At 44.4% G+C, this 22,939-nt stretch overlaps 1 protein-coding gene across 1 annotated transcript in view; it reads left to right on the forward strand.

Annotated features, from left to right (window-relative positions):
* DNER (delta/notch like EGF repeat containing) overlaps positions 1-22,939 on the forward strand; it is a 285,543-nt gene that overhangs the window by 145,069 nt on the left and 117,535 nt on the right. Inside the window, exon 5 of the mRNA XM_036913020.2 lies at positions 11,601-11,746. Within this exon, the coding sequence (XP_036768915.2) occupies positions 11,601-11,746 (146 nt within the window). The remainder of the gene's footprint in view (positions 1-11,600; positions 11,747-22,939) is intronic.

Consider the following 22,939-nt stretch of genomic DNA (forward strand, 5'->3'; position numbering starts at 1 on the left):
CACACTGAATTAAAGAATTTATTTTCGGGAGAGGGCTGACTGGTAACAGGGACGATCTGTAATTCGTTCTTCTCAGTAAGACCTGGAAGCAGGATTGGTGGTGGTGTTCGCGGTCTAAAGCAGAGCATGGTTCATAATGAGGCCTGCAACCAAAATTGGTTGGGGTCTGTGTGCTCAGGGTAGCCCCTGGCTGAGACTGAAGCGGCTCTGTGGTCAGAACTGTTACTGATTACTGCATCTGCTGAGGTGGTAGCTAGAGTAGGAGGTCGTAGAAGTTTGTTCTCATTACCACCAGGTTTCTATTCTGGGTTCCTTGTTTCTTTTTGCAACGTTGTCCTTTTTGTGTCCTTGTATTTGCTGGTACCACACTCAGGTCACTTGTCCTCTGTCCCCCAAATATTTATTGAACACCTACTATGAGCTAGGCATGTGGTTGGCCCTGGCAATGGAGCAATGAACAAAACAAACAAAAATCTTTGCCCTCATGAATCTTATGTTTTGGTGGGATGATAGGTAATAAATAATTCCACAGATTAGTAGAAAATTGCAACTGTGATAAGCACACTGTGCTATGATCGTAGCTGATAATAAAAATCTGACATAGCTTTGGGGCATTGGAGATGACTACCTTGACAAAAGAGGATTAAGCTGAGGTATTAACTAGGCAATGGGGAAACCCTTCCAGACATAAGGCTGGAGCTGCATGTCAAAGGACCCGTGGTGGAGAGAATGAAGAATATCAGAGGAACTGCTAAAAGGCTGCAAGGCTGGAGCTTAGACAGTGAGGGCAGGAGAGGCACAGATATGGTGGAGAAGTAGGCTGGGTCAGACTGCTGGGCTGTGGAGGCACCTTAAGATCCTAGTGGCAATGAGGAGCCGTGGAATGGAAGTTGCTGATACACCCATTCATCCTGCATAAGGTCCCTACTGAAATATATGCATTTTAACTTGTCAGAAAAGAAGTCATCCTTAAGACAGCATACGTGGCAGTAAGACACCTGGAGGAGTTGATAAACCTACAGGAGCCTTTGGCCACACTCCCAGAGGTTCTGATTCACTGAGTCAAGCTGGAGCCAAAATAACAATTTGTTAAAAAAAAATGTAGTTTATAATAATACTTCTGATTTTAGGCATTTGTGGGCCAGATAGGAAAGGGTTCAGAGGTGGAGACCTTTCTGGAACTCCAGAAAGGGGAGCATATAGGTGTGACTCCTCTGAGCATCTCAGGACTGAGGCTTGGGTGTGGCTGTTCTTGTGATGTGAATGCTCATGTGAGCTAAAAACAGCCCCCGCCTAACAGGCTGAACCTGAGTCAGCCACTCCATGCCTCCCAATTGTTTTCCTTCAAGTCAGGGCACCCCACTGGGGCTTCATGGCAGTACATTGGCTACTTCTATTTTTAGTGCAATAAATACATTGTACTGAAAAATAAAGTTGTTATGTATAATTCAAGAAGCAAGTGCATCTCAAGTTAGAACTTCCACCAAATACTTGTAAATTCAGGTAACTTCTTTCATATGACCTTGAAGTTACCAGTCTTGTTGGTGGCCACTTAAATGTGGAATTTTGAATCGGTGCAGAACAAAGAGATGTAACAGAACAAAGGCAGTCTAAAGATCACGTTCACAGTGTTTGCAACAGCCAGGAAGGTAAACATGTCAATCACCAGCTTTTCATGTTCACTCATCTCAGGGCCTGATTCTCTGACTCCCTAACGTGTATGAAGTCATCCACAGCCCAATTAGCTGTGCATTATAATCTCCCATTACCCTCACATCAACGCAGAGGAGTGATGAATTATTTTGGCATTTATAGTAATGCCATTAGTCAGGATGCATTCATTGGGTACTAATGACTGGACATGGTGGGCAATTGTGTATGAGTTCTGCAGTAATTTAGCAATTGATTTACTAGTATTTGATGAGTGGAGGTTGTACTAATGGAAGATTGAGTGATACAATTTTAACTGATTATGAAAAGGTGATCAAAACAGACATTGAAAAAGATTCAATAAATGAAGAATTCCAATTGTATGTTCCATGTGAACCAACAAAATTTCAAAGGAAAGTGAAAATTAATTTTCATGTTCTACCAATGGCTATACAGGAGCTGGCATTAAAAAATGTGTCCAATTAGGATGTGGTTTTCATATGTAAGGAGAACTTTGTGCTGAATGGAGATTACTTAATGCCAGAAATAGGCACATGGAGAGATTTGACAGGCCTAGTCATAAATTCTGCTTCAAAAGTAGATTTTATAATTTGAATATTTTTATACCATTATGCCCATTATATTGGCCAGTGTCTTTTGTATGGTTATACTTTAAAAAAGTCTTTAATCCTATGAATTATAGCCATACCTCATTTCTTTGCTTTTTTTTTTTTTTTTACAACTTCAAATATAGCTTAGAGCCAAGCTTTTAAAAGTAGAACCTAGGCATGAATTATTCAAAATGGCAGATAATATAAACCACATTATTATGAATGTGTGATGTACTTTTAGTTGCACGTTTTTTTTGACTTCTAGCAATAATTTTAAAAAGCAGCAGTAATTAAAAAAATTCCACTTAAAAGGTCTGACATGAGGGGGGCTGAGTCAGGAGACTCTAAATGACCTTATTTGCATCCTGGCACTGCTGATTTTTCAGGGGACACAGTTTCCCAGAGCTTTGTCCTCAGATCTGTGTAAGTCTGAGTTCCATTCAGGACCCCACTGTAAGTAGATGTTGGGTACTGATGATACTGAGGGTGATGGTTATAATGATGGGGGCGATGATAATAGTGGTGGTGATGGGGGATGGTAGGGATGATGGTGATAATTATGCTGGTAGTAATAATGGTAGTGATGATGGTGATGGTGATGGTACTGATGATGGTGGTGGTAGTGGTGATAGTGACGGTCATGGTGATGGTGATGGCGATAGTGATGGTGACGGTGGTGGTGATGGTGATGGTGGTGGTACTGGTGGTGGTGATGGTGGCGGCGGTGGTGATTGTGGTAGTGGTGGTGGTGATTGTGGTGGTAATGGCTGCCACGGACTGAATGTTTGTTTTTCCTCCTGCTCTTCACGCCGCCCCCCACCAACCAACTCATATGTTGAAACCCTAATCCTCAGTGTCATATTATTTGGAGGTGGAGCCTGTGGAGGTAATTAGGGTTAGATTAGGTCATTAGGGTGTATCCCCATTATGAGATTAGTGTCCTTCTGAGATGAAAGGACCAGAGCTTTCTCTCCACTATGTGAAGGTTCAGGAAAGGGCAACTGTCTGTAAGCCAGGAAGGGGGTCTTCATAAAGAACCTGACTGTGCTGGCACCTTGATTTCAGACTTACAGCCTCCAGAACTGTAAGAAATAAATACTTGTTTAAGCCATCCAGCCTGTGGTATTATAGCAACCAGTACCGACTGAGACAATGGGGAGCTGAAGGTAGGGATGGTGGTGGCGGTGGTGATGGTGATGATGTACAGAGTCCTTACCATATGCTTGTCGTGTACTAAAAGCTTTGGTCATATTAAGAGCTTTAATCATAACCACCATCTCAGAAAATAGGTAGTGTTATTATATCCATTTAAGAGAGAAAGAATCCAAGGGCTGAAAGGTGTAAATAACTCTTCCAAAGCCAGAGAGCTGGAGAGACCATCTGGTGTGGAGATTGGTATCATCTCCCTCCACCCTTGTCAGCACGTGGCTGTGGCTACTCACCGCAGTATTCACAATGAAGCCGCTCACCCGTCAGGAGGCATTCATTCAGAATTACTGAACGGATATTGTGAGCAGTTACTGCTTCTATAATGTGGAACATACACTATGTACAGGATACATGAAATGTCAACATCAAATTACAGAATATACCCACCTGTTAATGTGTATATTTTACATTTCCCTATATGCTAAGAGGAACCACAGTAAATATTTTTCCTAAGCTGGTGCTCAGTTCCCTCCCACTCCTCCCCCTCTGTATAAGGTGAGCCCGTCTGATGGCCAGTTGTGCTTATAAATGCTAGGGAAGAGGAAGGAGAGGCAGGCAGTGATGGGAGGAGTGCTTTGTGAGTTTGTGGCACTGGGTACTAGCCGAATGGTGATGGTTTCTGAGTCGCATGGTAGACATGATGGCTGTGGCAGAGGAGGAGGAGCTTGACACAGTTCCTTTGCGGGCCTGCCTGTTGGTTGGGGCACAGTCTAAGCTGATGTAATAGAGAGACCTCAAATACATCAGCTGAGGCAAGTTCCGAGTTCATTTCTCTCCCTCGTTATAGTCTGGAGGCAGCTGGGCCAGGGCTGAGAGGGCAGTTCCATACCCTGAACACCCAGATTCCATGTCTGGATTCAAACTGGTTACCCAGCTGTCACCGTCACTTTGGCATGTCCGCCAGTGGGAAGGGGTGGGGGCTGGGCCAGCACTTCTCAGTCTTAGATTTACATCACAGAAGTGCTGCGTGCCCTGTCACTGAGTCACTGGTGAGAGGTGAGCTCTTTAGCGGGGTGGCCCCATTCCCAGCAAAAACTCCAAACTCTATTATTAAAGGAACATGGGGAGAATAGATACTAGCAGGTAAGCCTGTGCTTTGATATTGAAATTCAAGCTTTTCTCTGTAGGACAAACAGACAGAAGGCACTGCTGACATGCTGACAGTCAGGAGACAGTTGCTCAGTGTCGCTGTATCTGATCGTAAGATATATTGAGAATCAATCAATCTATCTTCAAGTAGTAGCAAGTTGATTGTATTTTTTCTATAATATCTTCCCTTTATCTTTACAATTACTTTTTCTTTAGAGCAAATGATATACTTAACATATACTTTTCATGGTCAGTCAGTCGGGTGTAAGCTACCCATGACTTAGATGAGTGGCAACGGAAAGCTTAGTTCGTTGCTGTTACATGACATTGTGTCTTCTAATTCCGAAAGTATTTTTGGCTATACTTTACTTAGGAACCCACAGAAAATGAGATACTCTGTATGGGTAAATTTTCTAAAAAGTTTACTGCTCTAAGCATCAAAACTTAAAAGCAAGCAAGTAAACAACAGAAGTCAGCTTCATGTGGAAACGTACAGAAAGCTTTGTTTAGAAAAGGTAAGAAGTCCTTGAATGTCATGCCCGGGTCCTCAGTGTGGCCAGGCAGGCTCCTCAGCAGCGAGGCAGCCTAGTGTGAGCGCATGGGTGCAGTGGCAGCCTGGAGGCTCATTGCGCTTTCCCCCTTCATTCCTAGTCTGCGGGCATTCTGCGTGCCTGTGATGGAAAGACAGCTCTGTTCCTGTGGTGATGTGTGTTAGTAAGCCTTGTTTTAGTATCATGCAGCCCTGGACTTGGTCTAGGTTCAAGTTTGCTTCTTGTATCAAGCTCTGTTTTTGCCTCTGGCCTGACATTTTTCCAAAGACAATTCTCAGATTTTGCTTCCTAACTCACAGGTATTGAGTCCTAAACCCAGGGGATCCTGACTGGCTCATCAAGCTTTGCACTAACCTCCATCCCACCTTCTCAAAGGTCAGCGCAGGTACACCATCTCATCCCTGCTTCTGTGGAATGAGATGTGGGAATTGGGGGTATTTGCCTTCCCAGTGCCTAAGTTAATGCAAAAACCCGGGTCTCCAGCTGGAGCTGGAACCTGCAACATTTCAAACCTTTCATGCCTGTGTGGTGTCAGCCATGGGACTTCCTGGGCTGTGCAGTTTTTATAGGTTATATGTTTGTGCCAAACAACTCGCTGAGCCTTTATAGGAAAACTCGGCAGTTTGTTTCCAACACCCGCTGCCCAAGTATTTACGGGCAGAATTTTTATTTTGCATGTATGCTTTCCTTTTAACAGGAAAGAAAATGGTCTTTAGCCAAACCACTGAAGTAAGAAATGCAAATCTCATTTGCTATTAATCCCAATGAGGTATTAACTACAAAGTCCATTTAAAACTCTTTAGTGTTAATATTAAAGAAGACAAGTGGTAGAATAAACAGTTAATGGCCTGGAGCCCGCCATCGTGTGTGCTCTGGCTGACGCTCGGTCACTCCATCCCAAGGATAATGGCTGGACCCCCTTTCAGTCACTCTTAATTCTCATTGGCACCAAGGGAGGCGAGTTGGGTAAAATCAATGTTTGAAAAGGACTGTAATGATGGCAGAACATTTTATTACTGTGTTAATGAGCACAGTGTGGGCTGGTGGGCAGGGCAGGGTGTTGGTGTGTTTTTGTGGGAAGGTTGTCTGGGGGGGGGAATGTAGGGCAGGAGGAAACCCAACTTTTATTTGTCATTGTAACTAGTTACTTGAGGGCATTAACAGATCCCTGGATAACCTGTAGAGAAAGTTTTCCCTCATTACAGTTTTAAAACTAATTATGGAAATCACCCAGCTGTGGGGCAAGTAGAGGTGGGCTCTCAGTTGAGTGGGATCTCCCTCTGTCCCCCCCGCCCCCCTCTTCCTTTCCCAGCATCTGGAATGTCAAGGTGAATTGTGTGGTGTTCTTGAGACGTTTTTGGTTATGGACCACCATAGACTACCCCTTCGTGCTAAAGATGTCAAAGTCACTATTATGGAATTCTTGGGGTTCTTTGTGTTATGGAAACCTTGCCCATTTTTATCAGCTCCGCTATGGAAAAACCTATGGTTATCAGTATTAGTTATTTTTTCCAGTATGATTCTATTGTGATCTAATAGATCTATGCAAAGCTAGCTTTATATCATGACCGTTTGCCAGTAAAGCTTGATTCTGGGTCTTGTTCTTTCTCTTTCTCCCCTCCCTCTTTCCTTGCCCCAGTGGTGTAATACCACCCATCTTCAGACGGGGCCCAAATTTACTCATCAGCCCTGATGTTTCTAACTACCCATGTCCTATGTGTGACCACCAGGGGCCTCATCAGAATCCCAAATTTAATCTGTTCACAGTGGAAATCTTGATTCACTTCCCTAGCACCCTCCCCACCCCACGAACCCTGACATATACACATAAAGTTTCTTACTCTGTGCATGATTTCTTCCTTTCCCTCATATCTCACATCCAATGTATATGAAAATCTTATTGGTTCTTCCTCCAAAATGTGATTTTTGAAAAAAGTGTAAATGATGAATTTTTCCACTGATTAAAACTTCAGTGGATTCCCATTGCACAAAGGTTTACAAGACCCACTCCGATCTGGCCCTTCCTCTCTATCCTCATCAAAGTCTGGCCACTGATACACTGCCCTTCTTGCCCACGTGACATGGTCACCTCCTCATCCACATGACATTAACTTCATCTGCATGACAAGCTGACCGCCTCATCCCTGGGATATGCTGACCTCCTAACCCATGTGACATGCTGACCTCCCTAACTCTCTTCACTTGCTCTTTCTCAGACTCTAGAACTCAACCTACAGTTGCCTCCTACTTGGAGGTCAATGAACATCTGCTGAATATTGAGTAAATGTGTTCAGCCCCGTCCCTCTACCCTCTCCATCTCTCCCCATCCTATAATACCCATTTACTCCCCTGGAATGCATGATCTGTCCATTGAAGGTGATTCAATATTTCGGCCTCCTAATCAGAATCATAGGCTTGGACCATACATAATTGTGATTTCAGCAAATGTTTGTTTATGGAAATTTTCAAAGAACCCTTATTTTACCTTTGTTGTTGTTGGAATGAGGAATATTAGGCCATGAAAATGAGAAGATGATAAAATGTTCTGTAGTAAAAGATGTGAGAGCCCCCCAAACTTGACGGAAAGCCCCCATTTTCTTGTTCTGTTTCTGCTGTGTTTTTCTGTCTGAGTGTTTCATATTCTTCAGTCTTGCAGCTTCTGTCATACATGTTTGTTTTCTTTTTCAGCCTTCTCCTCTCCCTCCCTCCTTCCTTCTTCTTCTCCTTTCTTTTATAAATCTCCTCTTTCTATTTCCCTTTCTCATTTTTAATTTAAACCAGGCTTTAGTTGGAGCAACTTTCCAGCTTCCTATGTGACATCAGCGCTTTCATTTTTGAAAAGACCATAGCAAATGTGGGAGCTGACCAAAGCCCATTCTAAAATAGCTCCGTAAACAGGGCCAGATTGTCTTTCTCACTCCTGCTTGGCCAGTTTCTGCGTCCAGTGGAGCAGTTGGCCTCTGAGCCTTAGAATTTTGAATATGAGGACAAGCCTTTTTTTCCAGGACCGTAACCGGAGTTAGGTTACCTCTCCTGATTTCATACCGTGAAGGAAGAGAAAAAAATGGGGACTCTTTGCTCTGCTTTTCTTATAAATGTGTTAGACGTGCCTATCAGTTTGAGTGCTATGTCGGAGGAATCACACTAGCTTTCAACAACTCTCAAATGACCACTTATAAAGCCTCAAAGTACTTCTTAAAAAAATCAATTCTATTTCATTTCAGATTCTTCTTGCTGCCCCTTTGTAAAGAGCACAGCTCCTGCTCGTGGCGTGTGAGATTTCCTGAGGGCTGCTCTGCTCTAATCCAGCTGCAGTTTGATGAAAGTTAGATCGGATGGTATTGCTTTGCATTATGGGGAACTCTGAGTATTTTTCCCTAGTTGTGATCAAAGAGAGGTGCAAACAACTCAGTGAAGTCACAGTCTCATCTGGAAAGAGACACCAGGCACTGGTCTCATCTTGTTTGCTGAAAATAACATGCTTAGACTCTTGACTTACTTTGGGGGGATTCAGTGGTATAATTAGGAATTATGTAGTAATATGTGACACCCTGTTGCAAAGACTGATTTCTTTAATAATTTGCCAAGGGATTTTAGGGCCAAAATACTCACAGTGTTATTAAGCAAATAAAGCAAATACAGAAACTTTTATTAGAGATGTCTCCAAGAATTTCAGAGACTTATGATGAGCAAGGGAATATAAATATTGTCTAAACATCAGAGTCACCTACACTTTTAAAAATAGGTGTGTGAAATCTGCCTCCAGAAGCTCGAACACATGCTTCTAATTTAAGGTGATTGTTACCTGAAGAATAATACTGCTTATATGACAAGTTAGCTTTTCTGCCAGACCATTGGTTCTTAACTGGAAGTACATGTCCTGATTGCTTAGGGAGTCTTTTTCAAATACATTCCTGCTGCGGGTCATGCCAGACTTGATTCTGAATCCCTTGTGTTGGAGCCTGGCAATATGTACTTGGAAAAAGACCCTGCGAAATTATGAAGTGAAATTCTGGTTTCAAAACTCGTTAAGGACCACTGTTCTGGACCAAAAGCTTGGAGCAGCAGAAACCGGTCGTGAGTCATCTCTAACCCAAGAATCTAATATGGTGCCTGGTTTGTAGATGTGAGCACCATACACATTCATTGAGGAAATGGAAGCAAATTACCTAGACAACTGTATACATGTATATTTTTAACTAGTTCATTTGAATTACTACTGGCTAAGTAAATTTAATAGTTGAATAGAATTTTAAAAATAACCTTTGAAGGAAGGCCTCATGCAGAATTATAGGGTATTCTGTGGTCTAAATGCTCAGTAAGCAGACAGATACAGATTTTTCATATAATTTAATATGAAATCAGAGAACAAAGCAAAGGTATGAAAAATACCTTCTAACTACTGATAATCTGATTTTACGTTCATTAATTTATATGTAAAAATGTCTCTTTGATAAGAACTCTGGTAGCATCCCACCGGTCTACCCACCTCTGTTTCTCTATCAAGTCTAATCTATAAGTTGATAAGCAAAAAATTTTTTTAGTGAACTAGAGTTAATATTTTCATTCACATGATTGCTGTTCTTCAAACAGCATGTTGCTGGGCATGTTGGATGACAAGACATGCTGGAAACTCCTAGGGAACTGCCTTTGCTGCTCTGGCCCTGTAGGTACCTGTATCCTGACTTCCTACTCGCCTCTTCTCAGCACTTGTTCCTTGCCCTTAAGGAAGCTTCGGTAAAGGTGGTGAGACAGGAAACCATCCAAGACATAAAACAGGCGGCGACCTGGACATGAGAGTATTTGCTCAAGCACAGAGGGACACGGTAGAACTTGGAGGGGGCTGGGATACTGCAGAAAAGCTCAGGAATAAGGTGAGATTGGGAGGAGGGGAAGGATTCCAGGCCACAGGGGCATCATGTGCACAGGAAACATGTGCAGAGTTGGGGTGAGCAGGGCATGCCAAGGCTGCTGGAAGGTGGGAGGGGTCTGTAGAGGGTGGGGCCACCGTGGAGGGTGCAGAAAGCCCTCCAGAGGGGGTGCACTTTGGCTTACCCACCCTTTCCTTTCTGTCTCAAAGGAAATGTGCAGTAAAGTTTTCAGTAGGGAATCCTAGGAAGAAAGCAGCTAGTTATCTGTGGAAGTGAAAGACCACTCTGTGTCAGACCTCCAGGACCTTTCTTCTAACTCCCATCATTTGTCTCCTGATTCCAAACATTTGTCTCCTAATTAATCCCAAACTGGAGGCCGAGGAGTGGTTCCTTTCTTGTTAACTTCCCATCATAACCTGAATGCTTGTGAACTGAACTAAATCTTGTATTGCTGTTTTCAACCCATCTTCTGCCTGTTAAGAACATCCCTCCCGTCAATGGGGTACTTGGCACTTTGCACGTTCCTGTTCCATGGATGCTCCTCAGGACATGAGGGGCAGGGTAATCACCGTGTCCCCTTGCCCGAGAAAGCCTCACTTTGTGCCTGTGTCCTGCTGTCATCATTTCGACCTGAAAACAGTACCAGTTCTGATGATAAATTCTGTGGTCACCCTATTTTGGGGTTATCATCCTCAACACCTGAGAAAATCGGGCTCAGTGAGGCATGGCTGTTGGGAATCATTTTCACCACTTTGTCTTAAGCGCCTTTATGGGTAACGAAGGAGTCTTTCCTGGATGACGGGGCTGTTAATTGTAAATTGTTCGTTTTGAAATGAAAAATTATAAATAAATAAATATTCTTATTAGGAAAAGAGACTCTCTTAGTGAGATAATTATATCACTGATCCAAAACGCTTACCATGTTATTTCTTCATTCCAGTAGGAGGCTATATTTATTCCATATTTACTGCTCCCTAGTATGTGGAAATAGCTGCCCTAGACCTAAAGGTCATTCAGTGATAAACCCAACACATCGATGATACTACAATCATATTTAGCTATGATGGTCCTGTTTTATTAGATGGTAAGGATGGTTATCTTAAACTGATGCTGTGCAGTCCGATTGGTTATCAAGTAGTACATTTATTAATAAACCCAACATGTGCTCGTGATAGTCCGGGGTAGGCGGGGGAGGAAAAGTTGGCAGGCACAGGAAGATGGCTTCCTGGGAGAAGACGGGTATGACGGGATCAGAAGCACAGTGAATGCCAAGATGCTAATGCAGGGCTGGAACAGACCAAGTGGCCGCCAGAGGGGGGCAGGGCAGGAACAGAGCGAGAGGGCCTCGGGTGGTGAGCCGAACACCCGGCTCTCCTTTGCCCGGGCCTTGGGTGTTTCCCATGCTGCCTGGGGAGAGCCGCCTGTCCAAAGGCCTGAGGTCTGAATGGCCGGTGGCTGTTCAGTGGGCCGTATCCCCTTGGCTAACTTACTGCATTTTGTTTGTTTGTCAGACTTGAATGCTGTGTAATTAAATTCATATTTGATGAAAGAATCAAATATGGAGAAAGAATATCAGTACAGTAATAATTCACATTTCCTATTATCACATTTTCCTTTAGGTTTTGTGAACGATTCTGTTACTAAATCTATTGTGGCCCTGCGCTTAACTCTGGTGGTGAAGACCAGCACCTGTGTGCCAGAGGACAGCCATGCCAGTGGCTTCGAGTGTTCGGGAAAAGGACAGTGTATCACAAAGCCATCCGAGGTAAGTGGACGCCTGGTAGCTTTTAAAATACATATTTACAAAACATATGTTGAAAATGGGGAGAGAACAAGTAAATTTGCTGAAAAAAGTCCCCCAAATTTCTGGTTTCGGTTACATATTAGGATGCAACATATAGATATATACATCCCCATGTCGTTTTTAAAGTAATTATAATAAATTTGCACAGTGCTAGATTTTGCTTTGCTGTGAAACAGAGACTTTATGAGAGGAAGTAGGCATCATATCTGGTAGCAGAGGCAAGAGAAATGGAAGAAAGAAAAAGTAAGCAGATAACCCCGTTATCACATAATTCCCTCCTTAGACTTTTGCATTTTTCTAGTGCTGATAATGTTGCAGAAAACTGGAAAGCCTGGATTGGATCACTGACGGAAGAACCAAGCGGCACTCGGAGGTCTTGGAGGGCGGAGGTTTATTTTACGCCGCTGGGCGCAGAGGAGAGCCATCTCCGAAGGTCTGCGCCGCGAGTACAGCAGGGCCATGCCTTTTCCACATTTACTACAAAGCTAAGGGAGGAGTCAGCACTCAGAAACTGCTGCAGTAGGAACTATTAGGTCACTATAGGTATATTCAGGATGCTAGTTCTATTTTAATCCATTTCTGTAGAGGTTACCTGGATACCGTATTATAAACTAACGGGCTTCCATGACTATGATAAACAAGCTGTTCCATACCCGAGTCCCAGTGGGGTGGGGGTGGGGAAGGATACATTGCTACATTGTTTTAATCCCAAGCACCTTGTGATGCCTCTATATTTCTGGAAGCCTTAACAGAAACTTTGTTTCCTTGACTTTCTTGGCTTTTCTGGCTTCCTACCAAACTGGAGGGAGGGTAGGGATTTGAGAACATTCTGAATATTTCCTCATCAATAACAGAGCTGCAGAAGTCAGAGAAAAGTATGAGAAGGAATGGACGTGAGGAAGGGATGAGAAGGCTGACGTCATTTTTGATCTCTGTGGACCAGTGTCAGCAGTTATCTGGGAGGCCTGAGCCCGCCCCCCTTGTTCTTTAGCAGCTCGGATCACGTGGGCCTGGCATGTGCGGCTGAGCTGCCTACAGGTCCTCCTCCTCCTCCTGTTCTCCGGCGAGGGACGGGAGCCCAGGAGTCAGACCAGCAAAGGACCCTAGCAGCCCCGAGGCCTGTCTCCGTTACTACAGGGCTCCTGAAACACGGTTTTTGCCTGTGGCCTCTGGGCTGCATGTGAGCATCCCAAGGGAAGGAGACGCTACACCCTCAGGGAGCTGCCCATTAGGGCACATTCACCCCTCTCGCCTGATGCTGTGTCCCCTCTCCAGCGTCCTTGCCTCCACGTCCCTCTCCCCAGTTCTGCGCATTTTTCCACTGCAGTTCACATGAAGTGAGAGTGAGTTCCCCCCAAATCCCCAGACAGTATAATTTGTTTTAGGCCAATTTGAAGGGTAGCACGGGTAAATTTTCTTTGGTGACACCACTTTGTGGCAATGTCGGCACACGCAGTAATAGAGGCATGAACCTTGGGCAAGAGAGAGGAAGGGTAACTGATAAAAGGTATTTGGAGAGGCTGTTCGTGTCATCTTGGAAAACCTGTGACTTTAATGTGTTAGGTGTAGTATTGCAGTGGCTTAAATATGCCACTGTCCTGTAGGACATGCCCTGTAGGGGGCAGAATGTGGTCAGGAACCCCAGCAAGTAGCAGGAATAATCATTTCTGCTAAATCTTTGAAAAGGAACACAAAGGTAAACCAAAGCCAAAATAAAATCCGAAGGGCAGGGGCAGGGGAGGGTGACTGGTGTGTAGCTAGGAGGTGAAGCGGGAGTTTCTTTTTCAAACTGTAGAGCCTGTTTTCTTCTGTCTCTGCCAACTTGGTCTATCTCTTCTCTCTCCTGAGGGGAAGCGTCATTTATCAATTTATTTTATGGAAAGGAAAAAAAGCAGAGGATAGTGAGTCTTCTTCTATGGCAATCAAGGCTAGGGAGGGGTACGTGAACTTGAGAAAAGAGGAGGAAGCAGTGGGGAATTTCTTTAATAAGAAGGTTCCAGAAGAGGTAAAGTATGTAGACTGTGGAAAGCCCAATGCTTGAGGAGGCAGAGGGTCAGACCTTCCAGATGATGCTGCAAAGAGGAGGCACACCCGTCTTCCCCGGATTCATTGTTACTATTCCCAGTGACAGTTCTGAGGCTTGACTAGCCCTGAAAAAGATAACATTGGTGAAAGAGAATTTCTGAAACAAGGAAGGGAGGGCTGTTCTTGGAATTTGGGGCTGACGCAATGGTTCCGTTTCTTTGTGAGCGTTCTCTTACAATGGACGACCCACTGGGGAAGCTTTTCATCCGTAAAGCAGTCACCATGTTATCTTAAAACACGCATATTACTGGCCTGAAATGCTCTTCTGTGAGGCCTCATCTGCATGAAAGCTGTAGCTAAGAGGCTGTGCCTGGTGGTTGAGAATTGACTCATTGAAAAGGCAGTTGGGAGTATTTAGCACCTGGCAGGTAACTTGGCAAACCTTGCCAAAGTGCTTTGTTTCCTATGCAAAAAGGACTCAAAAGCCTTAGTGAAGAGCCCGTGCTGATTTTAGCAGGTGGCTGCAGAGGAAGCCTGGCCTCCTTATGGTGTCAGCCTCTTTGAGGAGCTCTGGGTACTCCACCCCAAAATAACTCCTGCTCCCTCTGTGCCCGCCCACCCCGTTCCACATGGGCTGCTTCTGAAGCGTAGCCTCTGCTGTTGTTGATTCTGTAGAAGCCTGCATTTACCTTTAGTGAATTTAAGGAAATTGTGGCCAGTCATCTTATTTAAGCCATTATAATTAGTGACTCTAAACAAGTGATTAAGCTGGAATTATCATGTCCATTTATAGACCCATCACATTGTTATCTTGGAGAGAAACGTCTGGAAGCCAGTCTTGCAGTTCACAAAATGATGGTGGGAGTTGAACTACCCATGATGGAGTGGAATGGAAAGGTGGCTCCTCTTTTTTGCATCTCTCTGAGTTCCCGTGGCCTTTGTTACTGTCGGCATGGCTGTCGCAGTGACTCAGGGGTGGTTTACTAGCAGTAAAAGACCGCTGTTACCAAGTTTCTTTCCTTTCACTGTTGCCTAAAATTACAAGTAACATAGTCCAACCTTTCACCTAACTTAAGAATCTACTCCATAGTAACAAAACAAAAAGAACTATATTTGGTGGTATAATTTTATTGTTTCTAATCATTTTTATATCTTAGATCATCCATCAAAATAAAAGCAATTCTGTGATTGCCACACCACTCTTATTTGGTAATGGAGCTCATTTCTTTTCTGTCAGATGTACTTTGGCTAGAGGATGCCTCCCACTTCCAAGGTGATGGCTGGTTAGTGATAAAGCTTCAGCTTGCTGTTCTTAGATAGCCCACCACCCTGGGAAGCTCTTTTTAAATGTTTACTCTAAGACCTAGGAGCTCTCTGTTTTGGAAAACTGTTTTTGTTTTCATTCTAAACTTTTGTTCTCCTCATGAAAGAAAATTTGACTATTATTGGTCACTACTTCTTTTTGAACTCTGACACCTCAAGGTTGGTTTCTATATATACATATACATTTTTTTAATTTAAGGAATTGTCTCACTGTGTCTCTACTCATTGTGGAGTCTTGGTGACTCCAGAATCTGACAGGGGAGGCAGGTGGGCTGGAGACACAGGAAAGAATGGTTGTTGTAGTACAAAGACGGTCTAGGCTGCTGGTGATGCAAGAAGAGATGATGCTGTGGTTCAAGTCCAAAGGCTGGCTGCCGCAGAATTCCCTCTTGCTTAGGGGAGGTCAGCCTTTTGCTCTGTTCAGACCTTCAGCTGATTGGATGAGGCCCATCTGCTCTTTTCAAAGTCCGCTGATTTAAATGTAACTCTCATTCAAAAGCATTCTCACAGAAACATCCAGAATAACGTTTGTTCAGATATGTAGGCACCATGGCTCAGCCAAGTTGACAGATGACATGACCATCAACAGAATTCTTTTTTTTTGCCTAATTCAATGTTTCTGCCTTTCTACTTAATTGCATCCCTTACCTGCAAAGTTAAAGGAGTAGTTTTAAAATTTTAGATTGCCTAAGCTCTGCCTGGGACCCTTGCCAAAAAGTCACGTTCTAGGCCCTCGCTCGGCTTCTGGTGCCTTTCCTTGGGCAGCCAGGTGATTCTGAGGCCAAAGGGGACTGGGGACCGTGACTGGGAGGGGAAGGCCCAGGAGCGGTCCTGATCGTCTCATTCTTGCTGATTCCCTACCGCAGATATGCAGCATCTTATTCAAGGATTCCATCGTTAATAATGAAATAAATTTATCTATTTAATAAAAAAAGATAATGCTGATGAGTACTGTCGTAGTTCAGTACATATCCCAAAGCTTTCCCCTGTGCTGGCCCTTGTCTACATTGATAGGTAAGTGGCGTCAGGCCCCAGGGCATTCTTAGATGCTTCCTTAGCTATCTCTCCTGCTCTTGCTTTAGGAACCTGTCATCCTTAGGCCGTTTGGACTGAGAACGAGAGCTGACGGCTCAGACTTTTTTCTGAGGGAATGGAGCTGGCATCATAGCTAGGAGCCATTCTCAACCCCTTCTAGAGCCTGTGTCGTGGTTCTGTCTCTGGGTCTGTACAGGAGAGAAGCACTAGCACGTTTGCTTCTGAAGATTCCTGCCTTCTGTCACCTCCTTCCCTGCCCTTGGAAGGGAAAGGCTTACACTAGGAAGTCCCAGTCTTCCTACAGCTGAGTTCTTCTGGTTAGGTTTGGCTTATTGGAAAGAAATCACGTGCCTCTTTGCTGAGCCTCCCAGGAACCTCCCATTTCTGTTGTTTATTTCGGCTCTCATTCCCAGGGCAGAGTGAGGAACATCCCATAAGCCGGGTGCACGAGCAGCCTTTCCGGCTTCGGCCTCAGTTCCGCCAGTGCCCCTGCATCTCCCTGATTCCTCCTCCAGATCTCCATGGTCTTGCTCGTGCTGCGCCCTCCGCCTGGAATGCTTGGCTGCCCTGCCGCCCTTCCTCAGCCCTCTGCCCCTGCCCTCCCGCCTTCCTGTTTCAGGTTCAGCTCCAAATCTGCTGGCTTCCGGAAGCTGTCCCTGACACCCCAGTGCAAGCTCCCTCCTCTCAAGCCTTGTTGCATTTTATTTTTCTTATGAGACACATGACTTTTATTTATGCTTATATTTCTTCATGCCCATTATTATTTGTATGCACTTCAGGGCAGAGGAATTGCGTTTTATGCGCCTGGTACTGTCATAGGCTCTGGGGGATACACGTTCGGTCTGCTGAGGAGTTGGGAGGTCGCGGAGGTCGGGTGCTGGCCGAGGGAATCATGGATGAGAGCACGGTGTGCTGCGGGCCGTCGCAGAGGCTCACAGGTGTGTTCTCGGCGTCCACAGGGACATGCGACTCAGCTGTGGGCTTCCGGGCCACCTCGGATGGTGAGTTACCTGATGTTAGGATCCGTGTCTGGTTTCTTTTATCCATTGTAACAAAGCAGGTGCTTCTGCACAGGAGATGCTCAAAAACTGTCCTGAACTGAACGAACAAAATAAATAAAAGAACAAAAATATGATGGGAGGCCAGTTCTCTGAGTTTGAGCTAGAGATATAATTTGAATGACAAGTTTGGGAACTATGGGAGCAAGGGGAGGACATGGTAAATTTAGTTTTATAAACTAACAAGTTGGAAAATATTCTCTGACCTAAGGCATTCTCACAGACAGTGTGACCCAGAATGTTGTAACAACCCCTCGGGAACATCTGAAGCAATGATGCCATCCTCTCCCTAACATTTCAGAAAGAAACAGGTCAGAATAATTTGAACCAGTGGAATCTTTGATGCCTCCTTCCGTTGGTTTGAAGCTGTCAGCAAACTCCTCCGTAGGTTCGGAAGTAGCAGTGTGCCCGAGGCAGGAGCAGATGTCATGTTCTTTCATCCATTGCTTCTCTGAAAACTAATTTTTCTTACCATCATTAGTGTGAACATAAAGGCCCTCCTGAGACCTTGAAAAGGGACTGTAATGTGGTAGGGTCATGACAAAAAAAAGGGCAGGGGCAGACGAAGACGCCCCAAAGAAAGAATGAAAGGAAAGGCGTTCACGACGTATGCTCAGCATCAGAATAGCCACTGGCACACAGGCTGTCGGGGTGCTTTTGAATGGCTTTGTGCGGTGCGTGGTACAGTAGGCACCCCCTGGTTCTGCCAGCAATGGAGAGGAACTTTTCTTTAAGTAGCAAAGGAAACACAACAAGAGAGGGTCGGAGCGGTGTAGCGGGTGGGAAAATACTGGGTGAACCAGGGGTTAGTGGCACTCAGAGAAAAGAGACTAATGAGTCAAAGAAATTGTTCTTCGGGGGAGGGTACTTTCTCTTGACTGAATAAACAGCTGACTGACAATGCTCATTAAAAACTTTGAGCCAGAGGATAGGTGCTTTGGACTTAATGCCGAAATGAAGGTGTCAGAGATGCATTTATTTGCTAATAAAAGATGGGTGATCTCTTCCACAGATTTTGCTTGCAGAAACTGCTTTGTGGACCTATGAGAAAGTACTTTTATGGGTAATAAAAATAGGATAATAATTATTAGAAACATACTGAGTAGGCATAGGGATCATAAAACTAAGTGTAGTCCAGCTGTTGCCTTTGTGGCGGTAAAGGATAACCTGTGTAGGATTTCATGGAATTATAATTTTTGGTAGTAATGTAATTAAAAAGCTATTGCAGCCTTTTATGTTACAGGATGATCATATTGTTAATTGCACCAAAATCTGACAACATATTTTAGCCATTTATTACAAATTAATTAGAGAAATAATTGTAAAATCATGTCCCAAAGGATCTATGTTTTGCCATGCTTCTATTTGGCATCAGCATTTTCCAGAAGGTTGAAATGCATCTTCCCATGCTAGCAGGCAGTGTTAGAGGCATTGCCTGCTGGTGGCATTCCAAATATACTAGGGTAAGGGTTTTATCACTGGTGATATTTCCAGAGTCATAGAATTTAGGGTGATTTTAGAGGCCTCTCCACCTTTTTTATTTTAAACACTAGGAGACCCAGGTGTTAAGAGCTTGTTTAAGCTATTAGCCCAAAGCCTAAGAGTTAGCTCATGGTCGAGGCAGGGACAAGAATGGAGATTTCTGGACTTGCTCCTGGGCGCCCCCTTCTGGGCAGCACCGCCGCTAGTCCTTCCTCCTGAGCGTGAGCCTGAGGGCTTGTTTCATGTCTTCATGTGAAGTTTCACTCTTTATCACAAGGAAAACCAGACATCATCAGGCAAACGTCACTGACAACTTCTCAGATGATTGGGCCTTATGATCTTGGGAAGCAGCACTTCTCCAACTTCAACGTGCCCATGAATCACGTGGGGATCTTGCCGAAATGCAGACCCTGGGGCTCAGCATGAGATGAGAAACCAGGAGCATTATGCAATGCCGTGAATATCAGACCCTGACATTAGAGGCCGCTGTCCTCAGAACCTTTCAGAGAGACAGGATATCCAGCAGCTTCGGTTCCATGGTTTTCTTCGGCATTTATTACACTAGGGGATTAAGCTCTCTGGGACTCTCTTATTCCAGAGCAAAGTCTGAGAAAATCACAGTGCAAGTGAATTGAGGAATGTGCCAAAGAGAAAGCCCCTATGGGTGTGGCATGCAGTCTTCTGCATAGAGCAGGAACTGTTTATTTTACATTACTTGTTCCACTCCAGTTTTGTTGAGATGTGACTGACATGTAACATTGCATTAGTTTAAGGCATCCAATGTAATGATTCTATACAGGTTTCTATTGTGAAATGATTACCACAGTGAGTTTAGTTAAAATCCATCTCTTCACTTGAGCACACTTTTTTTTTCTTGTGATGAGAACTTTGAAGAGCTCTCTTAATGCATGTCAAATATACGATACAGTATTAGCTATAGTCACCATGCTGTATGGGACTTAGAAGCCTTCAGTTATAAGGTACGGAAGATACATGAACTGTTCTTCTGCAGCCGCTGACTTTTTCACTTTCTTCAATACAGCCGTTGGCCATTATAAAGAGGAGAGACACTCATTTTATAACTCTGTCATTCTTAGATTTTAATTAATTACTTTTAGAAAACAGAAATAAGGCTCTAACTAGAACTTTATGACTGAGAGAAGAAAACCGTCACTGGGATTGGTGGGCTTGCTTTCCTCTCCCTAAGACACAGATCCTTTCGTACCATTTTTCAGTCCACAGATCAGCGAGCCCAGTACGAGCTGCTGGGGGCAGGTGGCTACGTGGCTGTGCCTACAGAAGGCGTCCTGGTGGGCAGCACATGTTACTCCCTTTAGGGGCCTAAAACCCCCAGTTGTGCTTGCTCACAAGGAGTTTATTCCACTTACCATCTTGGATATTCACTTATTTTTCCACATTTTCATTCTCTCATCTAATGTTTTGTGAGTCCCTCTGTGTGTCAGGCCTACAGGGCTTTACTCTGTCAAATCAAGGGTGAAGAACACGAGCAGGGGCCCTGCTCCCCTGGTGCTAAGGGTCAGTAAGCCGACACTGGAAATCATTGGAATTGACCCCAAATCTCCTCTGCAACATGAAGCTCCTCGGCCTCTAATTAAATACCTAGCCAGTGCCCATTTGGGCCAGGATGGGGGAGAACCCCTTCTCTTGTTTCCCCACCACAGTCTCCTGTTCTCGGCAGCTACTCCAAGTATGGCTTCCTTTCCTTTTCTTTTTCAGAAAATAGAGTTGATAGACAGTATTATATTGGTTTCAGGTGCACAAATTAGTGATCCAGCAGTTATATGCATTGCGAAATGCTCACCGCAAGTGTAGTTACCATCTGTCACCATACAAAGACATTACAATATTATTCCCTGTACTAGTAAAGATATTACAGTATTACTCCCTGCTGTGCTTTTCATCCCTGTAACTTATTTATTTTACAATTGGAACTTTATCCCTCTTTATCGTCTTCCCCTATGTAGCCCCACCCCCAGGCCCCACGGCATTCAGTGTGTAGATGGACCCAACGCTTCCTTGACGTCTGAGGAGACCACAGCTTTAGTTTCATTATGGAATTTGCCCCGCTCCTTCTGTGACATCCTCTTAGATTTTAAGCATCCAGTTCTGGCTTTGCAGCTTATCTTTCTACGCTGCGGAGTATTAGGTGGCTTTGGAATGAAAGTGGTGTGTTAGGGGATGGTACAGCCTGGCTTTCCCCAGACCGAGCAGAGACGCCAGCGGGCTCCGGGCACGTGTCACTAACATGTCCTAATGGGCAGAGTGGGGGGGTCTCTTCGTGGTGTCAGTTGAGACCTTCTGGGCCTCCTGTCCCGACATGGTTCCCTGTGGTCTGCCTTGTGCTTTTTTCTTTAGAGCATGGTCCCATTTTCTGCCTCATGAGCGGCAAGCTCATTTGAGGATTTTCCCCCTGAAAACAGCGTTTGTACTTTGATTTACAAAACTGTTTAGCTTCATCCAACCCGGTAGTTTTCTGACTTTGGTCTCAGGACTCCTTTACATTCTTAGGAATTATTGAAGACGGCAAAGAACTTTTGTTTATTGGGCTTTATCTACTGATAGTTATCACATTAAATCAAAACTGAGGAATGTAAAAGTATTTTTCATTTAATTAATAAATGTATCCCATCTTAATATAAGTAACACTGTTTTAATGAAAAGTAACTATATTTCCCAAAGCAAAAAGAATGCAGTGAGAAATGCTGTTTTCATTTTTACAAATCTCTTTAATATTTGGCCGAAAAGGAGGCTGCTGGATTCTTGCATTTGCGTGTACATTTCCTCTATTGCAATATGTTGTTTTGGTTGAAGTATAAGTACTGGGGAGCTGTTAAGCTCGTAATGGCAGATAAAAATTTTCCAAATTCTAATTTTTCCTTAAAATCTCCAAATTTTGTCTCTGGTAACAAAAACTGCTGACCATTTTCCTTGAAGTGGAAGGCTTACTTTATTCAGTGGAGAGGAACTGTCTCCTGAAAAGCCAAGTCTGCATAGCCAGAGTTTGTTGGTCCTTTCAAGGAAAAAGGGGGGTTCCGTGAACAGCAGGCCGGTGGGTTAGGTCACGACTCCGACACGGGCGCCGGGAGTTTCCCTGGACAGCCGCTGCCCTCACAGCGCTTTATGCAAGTGTCCCATTTTGTCACAGAGAATGTTAAAAAGATATGCACTCAAGGGTTGAGATTTCATAAAATGTTAATTTTTACAAAGCTTCATCAGGGACATTCTAAGTGAAACTGGTGTCTTTTTCCTGCACGTTCCTGATGTGAAGACCCAGAGATGACTGCTGCAGAGCCCGGCTTTGATGTGTGTGGGGCTGTCAGCCGTGTCTCCCACCACTGTTTTTGCATCTTTGGTGCCAGGGTCAGCAGAGTGAAAAAGATGCATCATGTTTTATAATATTATAAGGTAGTTTTGATCTCTCGGACCCGCTGAAAGGGTCTCAGGCCTTCCCTGCCAGAGGTCCGGAATCCACACTTTGAGAACCCCAGTCCTGGTCCAGGCCTGCCCTCTCACCTTTTTCTCTGGACATCCTTTTGTTTTACTTTCTGCACATTTAACCTAGTTTTCTAAACACCTCCATTTCAGTTTTGAACAACGGAGTTTTTTCTCTCTTTGACCTTGAAAACCACTTTGCAGCTTTTGTCTCTCCTGTGTGGTGATTCTCTGAATGGCTTCTTTGTAATAGCTCTGGGTCAGTTTGCTAAAAGCCAGTTTGACAGGCTCTCCATCTTTGCTCCCTGACGCACACCCGCCTTGGGACCAGCAGCCCGCCCTCCCTTATGGTCCCCGGACAGAGGCCCTTCCCTTGCTTCCTTCTCTGCCAGCAGGTGTCAAAAAGCCAAATCAGAAACAAACAGAACATTCCCTAAAATCCTGTTAAAAGGATCAGTGAAAGCTGGAAATTACAGTTACAGAAATCTTCTAAAGGTTGGTTAAAACCAACCTTTTTGTTAAGTGTTGCGTCAAGCTCTGTAGACACGAAGGAGGAACAAGGAACTGGAGCCCATTGCCTGTCAGAAAAGCTGCCTGCTTCCCTGGGGGGGAGAGAATTCACAGTTCACCCCCAGGTCTTGCTGTTGGGATGATGGCAGGGATGGCGACGCAGAGGAAGCCGGGTTACAGGGAGCAAGGAAGAGCCCGCCCTGCCTCGCCTTATTGGTAAATTTGGTGCCAAAGATGGGGAGAGAGGGAGATGGTACTCTGCATGGGA

The sequence above is a fragment of the Manis pentadactyla genome, chromosome 6, assembly GCF_030020395.1.
Source record: "Manis pentadactyla isolate mManPen7 chromosome 6, mManPen7.hap1, whole genome shotgun sequence".
NCBI classification, from domain to species: Eukaryota; Metazoa; Chordata; class Mammalia; order Pholidota; family Manidae; genus Manis; species Manis pentadactyla.